This window comes from Amblyomma maculatum, chromosome 3, assembly GCF_055883805.1.
Source record: "Amblyomma maculatum isolate TAMU_Amacu chromosome 3, ASM5588380v1, whole genome shotgun sequence".
Lineage (NCBI taxonomy): Eukaryota > Metazoa > Arthropoda > Arachnida > Ixodida > Ixodidae > Amblyomma > Amblyomma maculatum.
The window spans coordinates 73,096,466-73,108,957 of record NC_139346.1 but is presented as its reverse complement, the minus strand read 5'-3'; the positions used below and the strand labels follow the sequence as shown (position 1 = coordinate 73,108,957).

At 46.3% G+C, this 12,492-nt stretch overlaps 1 protein-coding gene across 1 annotated transcript in view; it reads right to left on the bottom strand.

The window, feature by feature from the left end:
• LOC146194974 (neprilysin-1-like) overlaps window positions 1-12,492 on the bottom strand; it is a 61,356-nt gene that overhangs the window by 18,912 nt on the left and 29,952 nt on the right. The window contains exon 8 of the mRNA XM_084596168.1: window positions 7,532-7,609. Within this exon, the coding sequence (XP_084452294.1) occupies window positions 7,532-7,609 (78 nt within the window). The remainder of the gene's footprint in view (window positions 1-7,531; window positions 7,610-12,492) is intronic.

Below are 12,492 nucleotides of genomic sequence, written 5' to 3'. Positions count from 1 at the left end.
GTAGGTACGAAAAATGTTTTCATGATCCTCGTAACTAATATTATTCGTCCGCCGCTTTTTGTTCAGTTACCCAGATTCGTCACTGTTCTACTGAATCCACTTCAAATATTTAGTTGGAGTAATTGGCAGAGGCAGTGCCCATTAAGAAAAACAAAAACTTTAAGTATAGATTAGTCGGAGAACGAAAGCTAAGAATGAAAAAGGAAACTTTAAACGTACACTGCCCAATGTGAACGCCAACAAAATACAAAGGAAATGTTTGTGGAATAATATAAAACAAAAGTGACACTAGCTAGAATAAAAAAAAAACATTGAGTGCTTTTTGATCTTGTTTTCCAATTCCAAGCCTGAGAAGAGACGTATTTAGCCATGAAATACATTAAATAGTTCAATTTTTAGAGAGATTTCGAGTAGCAAGTAGTCGCAGCTCCCGACTGCTACACGTGTATCCGCTTTGCAGCATGAAATGTACCTGGCATTAAGGTCAATTAGAAATTTCGCCCGCATCATGATGAGAGCAGCCGTGTTGCGTAGGCGAGTGTTGTAGCCAACAATTTCTGGTCGAAAGGCCAAAAATATTCAAACGACTGCTTTTGCCAATGAATACTCAAAGCACACCATCGTGAGATGGCCATGAATGTACGCAAGTCGTTGATTGAGTGTTCGCTTTATATATGAAATCAAGAGTGTGCTGCAGTGTATAAGCGGATGCTTGTGAGAGCACTGCAACGTGTACTAATAATACCACCACTCGCCGGTAGCCATTCGAGCGCTCATTGCCTAATGGACATTATGCGCGACCGTAACGACGAATTTGGAGCAGCTTCACAAGAGGTAGCATAGAGCTCAAGACAAAGGGTGCTCAGGTGATATCTTAAAAATTCGCAAGAAAAAATCACATAGTGACCAGAAAAACTCAGAATCTAGCCACATAAGCCTAAGTGTTTAATTTTAAACAGAACCGTGCTGTTCTCCCTCAATATTGTCTTTGCGAGAGAAATTTTCCGCAGCTATTTTTGAATTAGAAAACATTTATGGCTCGTGGGTGGCCTAGAAAAACCGTATTGCCACCGTCCGCATGACTAGAAATGGGAAAAACGGCTCACTTTAGTGAGTGGCTCAGAACTGCTAAGCTCACTGAAGTGAGCTAGCTCATTTTAACGGCTCAAGTCTAGGTCACTGAGGAGCAACCAGCGGTTCTATTTGAGAGAAAGAGAGAAAGAAAGCCGGCTCTGTCTTTCTTTATCTCGTTCATTGATTCCACTCTCTCGCTAGAGCCCTGTACCCTATTCGCCTACGGCTGTCTTTTCAACCGCTCTTATTAAAGAACGAGTGAGCAGAAGTTTGGAGATCCGGCTCGCCCTATCGTTCAGTGAGCCGTGCCGAACCTTTCTTCAGAGGCAGATCTTGCAAGCATGGTGCCTCACGTTGACCGCTGCTGTTCGGACGATGCATCCCGGCTCTCACTGATCATGCATCATGTGCTGGTGCAACCGTTCAAAGGTATCAGTGAAAATAAATATAACACGATTATTCAGCAGTGCATTTATGTTTCTTCAAACTGTGTTATATATGAGAAAAATAGGGGGGAGGGGGGCTGCAATATTTGGTGGGAAGGGGGCGACGGAACTCGAGCCCTCATGCTTACGGGAGTATACGCGTAGTATTAACAGGCTATTACGCGTGTTCGGGCGTGCCATGTGCATGCCGCGTGCTCTGCCACGGACATGTCTACTCAATTCAGGTTAAAAAGACACCCCGTCCTCAACGAAAGTGTGGAACTAATTGTATCGCCATTCTATCTCCCTTCGTGGTGACTACGAAATCCCAGTGAACAGCAATATCTGTTTTTTTTTTTTTTTTAGACGCGATCCTTTCTCTTTATGTTCACTCTATTTACTGAAGGTGCGCGCATTCCCCAAGCTAGGATTTTGTTCATTTCTTATCCTATCATTTCAAAATTATCTCAGTAACATTGACCATTATTCACCACACTGAGAATTATCCTTAGTAAATATTTGGTGTCATCAACTTCTAAAAATAGCCCAAAATGTCATGTGCGCTGACTTTTACTAAATAAAGATAGGGATCATATAACCGATATAGATAGTGAAGTATAATTATACAGAAAGGAAACCAACGGATTCGAGGTTCGTCCTATATTTCCGGAGACGGTAAATTCATGGGGAGCATGAAGTATAATGCAAATGCATCGTTTTTTTGTTTTTTTTTTTTAACGGAGTTTGCGCTTTGTAGCTACAGTCCGCGTTAGTACTTCTCTTGTCTAAATTGCGGTCGTTGGCCTTGCCCTCCCCGTTTTTTTTCTTTCTCTTCTTACATTCTTATATTCCTTTTTTTTTTTTCAAATTTGAGGCAGTTTTTTTTAACGACCACTACTCTCAGCCTCCCGGCTTCTCCCGTTTTTCCTTTCTACCTGGGGGCAGATTTCTTCGCTGGTCCCGTAACTCAAACTTGTTCAACTGTCCTTTTTTCACCGCCACGTACACATGCTGACAGTTTTTCATTCACTGACTCATTAATTTATTGTCTACTTCAAGCCGCAGTGCTCACCATTCATGCTGTGAGGAGTGGTTTCAATTTTTCAGTTAAGGCACTTATCTGTTTCCGTTCAGTCGATGCTGTTTGTACGCGACCGAACAGGATTTTTTTTCTCTTGGGCTCGCTGCGAAAGATGTTATGCATTCGACATTCGCCTTGTTGTAATGAAGCTTGAGAAAATTGCGCACAGCAAGCATGGAAAGCAAAATGAAATAAGCACAAAACCGGCGGCGACCACCCGAAGCATGCAAGCACCATTGAGGCTGGGTCGCCCGCACGGAGCCTCGACACGGCAGCGAAGCAACCGAATGCACTCTGACCGATGGAAGTCTACGGCGTGTACAGGATCGTGCACAGGGCAGTCTTTTTTCTTTTTGTATGCCGGCTCGATCCACCCCTGCCTGCCCACGCGCGTTCTCCCTCGAGACCGGCCGTGGCCCACTGGAGTTGCTTTCTCGTAGTGCTAATAGATGGCGCTAAAATCGCAGCAATCGGAGGACCCGACTCTAGCGGAACGGTTCCTGATGGCCCACTGAAAGGGTGGCTCTCAAAAGAACCGCGGCTTACGGTTCCTGGAGGCTCACTGAACGATGGCTCTCCAAACGAGCCCCGCTCATGGAGTCACCGGCTCTCCAAACGAACTGCCGCTCAATGAGCCGCCACTCAGTGAACCGCCGTTCATTCTCGCTCTTGTGCAAGAGCGGTTCAAAAGAAAGCTGAAGGCGAGGGGAGGCGAGGGGGGTGTTTTCGACTCTTGTGAGGAAGGGTGGGAGGTACACTCTTAAAAAAAAGGTTGTGCTACTTTGAAAGGCAAACCTAGTAAGTGCTTGTCTCATATGTTCCTAAATTCTTAGTAACGGCAGTTAATAAATGGAGTGGTAGTAACCGTTACCAGCTGAAAGAGCTATTCACTGGAACTAGACTATCCAGGCGAGCATAATAATAAGAACCAGCCTTCCGCTGTAACCATCCAAGCAACGCAGAATGTTGCCGAAACGTTGCCTGAATGTCTTCATATATCGGGCCGTAACGTATATCCTTCGGACAAGAAGAGCTACGGCGAAGAGCACCACCGCTCTGCGCGCGCATACAGAACAGCAACTTTCAGCGAGCTTATATCCCCTACATGGTGACACCCTGTTTTAGAGCCAGTGACACTCGCAAGTTCAAAGAAGATAGTTTAATTATTTTTGCGCTTGAAATGGCAAAAATAAAAAATTTAAGCGTGTATGACCACGCTGCTAATATATCTTAATATAGCGCCTAGAATATAATCTTATTATAAATGTCCGCTTTGCCATCTTGGTGCGAGCATTGTCCACATTATTTTACAAATTTCTGTTCACCTTTTTAGTCCTAGTAACCGCTGCTAGTTCAGTCCTAGTAACTAGTAATCGCTGCTGCATCACCTACCTTGGTTAGTAATGACTGCAGTCCTGCACTGTGACCTGCACTGTGTTTGGGGTAGTAAACAATTAGTAGCATGCTAGCAACAGTCGCGGAAATTTAGTAATGACTGTGGCTTCTATATTCTTTATAGTAAGTCGCACGAGTTTATTTTTAACAGTATATGGCCTCCAAGGTAACCTACGTGCGCGCAACTCTCTAACGCGCACGGGGGGAGGGGGGGGAGGGGCAGAGGGGTGATCTCGGAGGCCATGCGGGCGGGCATTTGCTTTCTCGCATCACTAATAGACGGCACCGAAGTCGCAACAAGGAGATCCGACTCCCAAGGAACCGTTCGGCATGAATCGGATCACTGAACGAGAGAGCCGACTCATCAAAAGAACCGCCGCCCACATATAGTGAGCCGCCACTCACCCGCTCTTTTGAAAGAGCCGCTCAAAGGATCCGGTCCCCTCATGAGCGACCCATATCTACGCATGATACCGTTGTACGGTAAAAAAAAAAAAAAAAAAAAAAAAAACAACGTTGAAGCAACAGCGCATAACCAACATATATGTAATGATAGTAGTGACGGTTACTAATATGTAATGGTACATAGCAATAATAATAGGTGCTGATATTGATAGTAATAAAATGGCGATAGATCTTAACAATGATAGCTGCTGCTAGTGATAGTGTTAACATAGATAGTGATGGTGATGGTAGTTATAGTGTTGGAGGCGATAGGGTCAGTAAATGTTTGCTCCTTGGACCCCTAGGTGTGACATTTTCCAAATTTGTGAAAAGTTGGTGTCTAACCTAACTTGGCTGTCTCAATGGTGACTTCCAAATTCGGGCGGCAAACCCCAAAAATTTGCACCATTAAGCCCCAAAGTTTGACTTCGCCGAATATGTGACCAAAAGAAACGGCGACAAAGCAATAGGGGTAAGCAACGAGACTCACAACTCGTAACGCAACTTGGCAAAGAATTTGCAATGCTTGCGGATTTTGCACATAAGAGAACTTATATACACCCCTGTAATTTTTATGAAATATTGCCGCGAAACCATCCCGTCGATGCTCCCCCGAAGGACGATGACGACGACGCCTTTTTAGGACCAGTAAGCGCCAGCAGTTTCGCAGAACAACAGCGATCAGACCCTGAGCTGAAAGCGCTAGCCGATTACTGGAAGGAGAGACCGCTTCCCCTCCTGGTGTGTTCAGGCGACATTTATCATCCTTCACGTTAAGCAATGGCCTCCTCGTGAAGAACTTCGCACCCAGCAAGACCGCGCAGCTTCTCGTAGTGCCTAAAACCCTTCGGCAACAAATTCTGCAGGCATTGCACGATGAGCCCACAGCAGGCCACCTCGGATTTGCGCGCACGTTGCGTCGAGTATTACTGGCCGCGACTGCCTGCCGAAGTTGCCCACTACGTGAAGGCGTGTCGTGAGTGCCAACGACGCAAGATGCCGCCGATCAGACCAGCAGGACTACTAAACCCGATTCCGCCCCCAATCCTGCCCTTTCAACAAATTGGGATGGATCTCCTCGGCTTCTTTCCATCTTCGTCTACGGGTAACAAGTGGATGATCGTGGCCACTGGCTACCTTACACGTTACGCCGAAGCAAGAGCACTACCAAATGGTACCGCGGCAGAAGTCGCCAAATTTTTTGTCGAACAAATTCTCTTGCGACACGGCGCCCCAGAAGTGCTCATCACGGACAGGGGAACGGCGTTTACGGTAGAGTTGACGCAAGCCATCCTGGAATACAGTCACACAAGCCATCGACGAACAACTGCGTACCATCCCCAGACCAATGGCCTTACGGAGCGCCTGAACAAAACGATCGCGGACATGATCGCTATGTAGGTCGATGCTGAACACTAGTCCTGGGACGCCATCTTGCCGTACGTGATCTTCGCGTATAACACGGCAATCCAGGAGACGACCAGAGCGACCCCGTTTAAGCTTGTGTACGGCAGGGAGCCCACGACGACGCTCGACGCAATGCTGCCGCACGTAACCAGCGAAGACAACCTTGACGTCGCCGCCTACCTGCAGCGTGCAGAGGAAGCCCGACGACTCGCACGGCTGCGTATTAAAGACAAACAGCGCACCGACAGCCAACGATACATCTTACGACGGCGCCACGCGGAGTACAATCCAGGAGACCAAGTGTGGGTTTGGACACCAATTCGCCGTCGCGGATTAAGTGAAAAGTTGTTGCGTCGATACTTTGGGCCATACAAAAACCTTCGCCGCGTCGGACCACTGGACTGTGAAGTCATTCCCGACGGAACGTCAGCATCACAACGGCGACGCGCACGCCCAGAAATTGTACAGTCGAGCGCGATTTGAAGGTTATCGCGCGAGCGTCGACCAGCCTTGCACTCCAGGCACCTGGCGGCCAGGTTTGGAACAGGAAAAATCATGATTTCGCACTCTTCTCTCCCTCGTTCGCTGTTCCATGCAACAACCATCACCCCCGCGACATACTCGCCGCCCTTTTTCTCTATTCTAAGCTTTCCATTTGTTGCGATAAAGTGTCCAATTTCAGATAATACCGAAGAATACGTCGTGCTCACAACGATAACTGCCTGTTCGTAGAACCAAACGAAAAAAAAAATGAAAGTGATGTCCCAGCAGGGAGTGACGGCTACTAAAGGAACAGCAAAAAGAGTGAGGGAAGCTGGCTTGATACCTCCCTCGCCTCGGCAGAGAATTCTGGGCCATGGCGCTGTTCATATACCCGGTCGACGCTCGCGCGATAACCTTCAAATCGCGCTCGACTGTGCATGTTGTACGACTGAAGCCATATTACGCGCGTTAAAAATCTGTGGTGTTTAACCTTTGCAGTGTTTTATGTTTAAGTTTCTTTGTTTTGGAATATCGAGGCGATGTTTTTTTAAGGGGGGAGTAATGCCGCGAAACCTTCAAAACAGTATTTGTTGTTTTTTAACAGCCGCTGGCATACAGGCTTATCACTCTGATTCTGGACCGCGTATCAGTTCCGTATCTTTGTTTGTTAATGCTCGATGTTGCGAGTCACACCTTTATCAGTTTTGTTGTAGCGCAAGATGCACCGAGATCTGTCTCGAAGGTTTCGGCCACTCGGGTGTCTTTCCACAATGTTCCAGCCCGTGCTGGTAGCTGTTTGCGACGTTATCTAGATTGTTCTGTGCAGCCTTTAAATTGAGGGTTGAGTGTGACGAGCATTCTTTGTCCGACGACCGAGGAGCACGTTTGTTGCTATCGCCGCCTCCGGGTTGCTTAGTTCTTTTGCGGGCGCAAGTCACCCCAATAAAGAGTTTCTTCAGTGCAATCAACGACCCGTCATTTGTGTCGTCGACCTTGTCACCCTATACGTGACAATATACTGTGTAGCCCACCACGTTGAATGGTGAATATTTGGTGGCAGGTCAGCTTTACGAAGGATTCATTTGATTCATTAGGAAGTGTAGGACACGAGTATAGGGAGTTCCTGCTCTTCGTGTGCAGAGAGAGTGCTTTCCCTCTTCCCCGCCTTTACACAGCATACATGGCGGGAAAGCACAAATTTACGTTCCAGCGAGGCTCTTACCGTGGAGTAGATTCTTTCCAGATTCTGGGTGTCCATAATCCAAAGCGGGTAGAAGATGTTCACGTTCATACTCTTCAGCTGTAAGTGAACAATAAAGTAAAAAGAATCGGGTAAACTGCAGCCCGTATTCCATACCACTAAATATTGTTCTTCGCGAGCCAATGCTGCAGTCGATCAGCATATTTGATAGTGCAAGTATCTGTGCTCAATTTGGCTACGCTACCTGCGTTAAGGTGTATGGAGGTGCTGCGATCATGCGCAGTCAGTTTAGACCTAAGTGCAGCATTGCGCTAGCTGCTGACAGAATAAATGATGTTACTGTTTGGTAGTCCGTTGGCCATGGTGTCACGAGAAAAAAAATTGCAGCCAGCAGCATGCCACGCATATGGGGTCAGCCGCCGGTATCAGGAACTGGTTCGTGAATAATTAAGCTTCAAAATGGGGAATCGCAACGAAACGTTACCACAAACCTGCTTCATGAAATGCTTCGTTCATGGGGAAACTTCTTGTGTCATGTATTTTGAGAGCAAGATTCACAACTATGACGCCAAATTTAGTCTTTGGGGCTCCAGTTGACCTGTTAGGCTTACTACTGTGACAACAAAACCGGTACTAATTTCCTCACTTCAAGAGAACCATTAATTGTCGTATCTTCTGTATAATGAAGACGGTTGTCGTCACATTGCAGTACTAGAGCTCTGCTTTTACTTATGAGAGGGGATGTCCAGCAAAAGCCCGTGGGCAACCTCGCAGGGGTTTGCAAAGCGAGTAATGAATTGCCTTGGGTGCACTCTGCGCAGGTGAAATGGAAGCGAAATGCCTCATTAGTTAAAATAGCATGGCATGAGCCTGTGCCTTATACGTAATAAAAAAAATGGAGGCCAAGCAAGAACAGCGAAGGCTAAAAAATTGTTTTCACGCAGCTCTTTTAAGAGAATGTCAAACGGAAGAAAAAAGTAACACAGCTCTTGTACACGTTCCTTCTGATTTAGTTCAATGTGCACGATAAAAAAAAAAGGGGGGGGGGGGGGGGGACTGTCAAAAGCCAAACTCAGAAAGTTTTCTTGCCACACCACTCTGAAAAAAAAAAATCCGTTGTCACTGAATTTATTACATATTTAAAGACTCGTGCGCACTTTCGCTGCAGATAAGTGTGCGCCTTCCTCTCAGTAATAGCGTGAGAACTGCATACGAAAGTATATATGAAATTTTTGAAGCAATGGGGGGGGGGGGGGGGGGGGAGGTAAAGCAGCTCGAACTAAAAGTAACGCCAACACGTAGATTCGCTCCCGGCTCCTCTCCTGCGCTTTCCTTCCGCGTGCGACCTTCCCATCGGCCTAGTGCCGTCACTTGATTCCCAGAACTTTTTGCTTGCTTGTTGTGTTGCTGCCTCCTTTCCCGCGGTGCCAAACACATGTGCGGCGCACATCGCCGTGTATTTTCCTACGGCTCGCGCCTCTTGCGATGTCTTTTTGTTTTATTTGCTTTGCTCGAAATGCCATGTTGCTGCCTTTCGGGTGCAGAGCACGTGAACATGATGGCAAACAATTGTTTACAATGCCGTCCGCGAATCGAGATGCGGCCCGGAGGTAGGGTTCGCTGCACTGAATCGGCCGGCCAGACTTCAACTCAACGAAATGGTCGCGGCTCTGTGTGTTAAGTGAGCAATTGCTCTTCTCTAACATAATATGCCGCCACGCACTGTGTGCGGATTCGGTCATTTTTTCGCCCTGCCAAGTGCTGCATGCCCGCGCATCATATATTTTATACAGTTTTCGTGTTAGATCTCGATTAGGTAAAGAATCTTGCTTTTTAGCGCCTTAGCCATGCTTTCTGGCATTGTCTTTGTCATGAATATAAGCTAACTGCATGTTTTCAGTGTGTCGCTGCATTTAACGAAGCAGTCACAGCTATTGGGCGGCCGGGTAAAGCCACATCTTCCGTGCTTTGCGTTCGATTGTTCAGCTAGCTCTCGATTTCGCCCGCTAGGCATGCAAGCGGTGATAGATCCGAAGCTGAAATCGAAAACACATGGAAGACAACTGCTGCCACTCTTCTCAAGTTTACTTGGTTTGGTTTGGTTAGTTTGTGGGGTGTAACGTCCCAAAGCGAATAAGGCTATGAGAGACGCCGTTGTGGAGGATGCCGGAGATTTTGACCAGCTGGGGTTATTTGACGTGCACTAACATCGCACAGTACACGGACGCCACTCCGTTTAACCTCCAATAAAACGCAGCCAATGAGTCCGGGATTCGATCCCGCTTCCTTGGGCACAGTAGTCGAGCGCCTTAATCGCTGCGCCACCCCGGCGGGGCCTTCTCAAGTCTACTCGCAGCTCACAAGTCAGTAAAAACTGAAAAAAAAAAACCATACATATACTGTTGCTAAATTGTTCTCCACTGCCGCCTAGTTGCAATTTTTTTCAAAGCATGCCGCACAGTCTGGCCCACGGCTGAAGATTGACGGGCGCACAGAGGTGAAGGCGAGTTGAACCTACGCCGAAGTCGCGTACGTATGGTGTAATTAGGGTGTCGAACCGGAACCGAACGAAAAACCGGAACCGAACCCGACATTTCGCCCGCAACTGGAACCTAACCGAATCCGATTTTTTTCCGCAATTTTGGAACTGAACCCGAATCGGAACAAATCGGAGGAACCATTCCGAACCGGTTCACGGTACTGTTCCGACCCACATTTGCTGGCAAATTGCCTTCATTACTTCTCCTTTTATCACTGTTCGTAAAGCGCTCTCCTCGCTTATTTCTAGCGCGCCACTTCATATCTCGAACACCACAACTATATTGAAAAATTGTCACTTCCTAAAATATGACAAGAACAATAGAAAATATAATGCCACATGCATAGCATTTGTCTGGTGTCGGGGTATCGTTTCATCCCGAACACGTGTTCAATGGCGCCGCTCATAAAGAATGTTAGCCGATTCGGGAGCCTTTCTAGGCAGTAAAAAGCAAAAAGATGAATTCTTAAGTCAATTTCCCATTTTTTGTTATCTTCCTTTTTTTCCTAGCGATAGCTGTTTCCTTTATTTCCCTTGGCATGTAAGACTATGTCAAGAATGAAGCTACGATGTTCAAATGTAAAGACTGGCTGGAGTAAGGGAAATCATCTGTAGGAGTAATAATTCACATGCTTAAAAAAACAGTGTCAGAAAAAAATAACGCATTTCATCGCATTATCCATCATCACTGATGCGAATATCTAATACTGGCTAGACAGTGGCACTGAGAGAAGACGTAGCTGATGACTAAACTGCATGGAGTGAAGGTTGCGCGGTGACGAGGGAGTTCGGGACAAAAACCTTAAAAAGCAGGGAGAGGGACCAGGTCAAGCGGACCGACAGAGCCTTCGACTAGACCCTAGGGAAGAAAAAAATATATATAAGGAGCCGCAGTATATGTGCAACCGCTGAACTGCAGCGTGAGGCCATCGATATCACATTACGTTGACCAGCGAGGAAAAGTGCCGAGAAAAACAACCTTTGGTCGCCACACGGAAGCGGCTTCGTAGGATCGCTGCGGCGATTAAGTACATCTGCAAACAGCAGCAGAATCTGCCCCTAAGAGCTTGAAGCGTTTCTTTTGGAAAGAGGAGAAGACTGCCTGCAAGGTATCGGAGACAGCTGCAATTGTCTCAAAATTAAAGAAGTACAGAGCCTGTTCTATGCATTTGAGGAAGCGCCCAGAATAAGCAGACCCGAGTGTTTTTAATTTTGGGGAGGAGAAGTTGCGGCGCCCAGAACTGTATTCATTAGGTACAGTAGCGCTTGCCGTGCCATATACGCAAGTCAGCGTCGAGAGAGCATTTTTGAACTAAAGTACATCTAATTTGTCATTGAACTCGGATGATGTCAACAACCCTCGACAATGAGCTCTTGCTTCGGCCTTTTATGCCGGATAATAAAAAAGCTGGCAGTATTCATTAAGCACATAATGTAATATTTATGAGCAGCCATGATTTCATGTCATGTTTATTGTAAATATGCGAAAAAACATACCAGTCTAAGAGCCTCAATATTCTGGAAGACATTATATAGCCAGCCTATGCAGGCGCAACAAGGCGGGGATCGCATCACGTCGCGGCCAAAGGAGTGAGAGAATTAATCCGGTTCTCCGGCAGATCCGATAAGGACTCCAACTCCAATACGTGGGGGAGGGGACTTTTGTCAGAGTCTTTAGAGCCACAAAACACGGGTGCCTTTCTCTGCCTTTCACCTATATCGAAACGCGAAATGCAAAGGGTCCCGCAAGCTAGGCGATATATACATACAGTCACACGTGGTATATACATAGTTATTCTTGAAGTGTTTGCTTGGTTCGACCTTTATCTGATTTCAAAGTCCTTTTCTGACAGCCAGACGATATATTTTTGTACTTGTAGTAGTAGAGGTCTCGCTCTAAACTAAAATTCATGTAAAATATTTTGTACTTGAAAAGCGCAGGAAGAAACATTATTTTCTTTTACCTTCGGCACGTGACAGCTTTAGTTGCAATGGTTATGTGCGAATGACAATAATCATTATTTTTCTCCCATAATTCGCGGTCACTCATTATAAACATTTTGTTGACGTCTGTAAAACCGATTAGAGCCTGTCACTTCTGACGACAAAAAATTAAGAGACGTACTAGTATATGAATTTTTAACGTTTATTAAGGCAAAAGCCTTTAATGCCTCATCATTGTCTGCAGAGGGCGTTAGAGGACGATGTTTAAAAATAAATAAATAAACCTTGTCTCCACAAGGAATCCAACCTTCATTCCTTGGATCCATAACCGAGCGCATCACCAACTGCGCAACACCCGGGATCGTGAAACGTTCATCACAATTCCCTTTGTCTACCGTTAAGATAGCGGGATTCTGCGAGTGACAGATACTGCGCCTTTAATTTCCTGTAAGCGATGGTTAGATCGCCTGTGAACTTTAACGCGTTGAATGGAATGCTG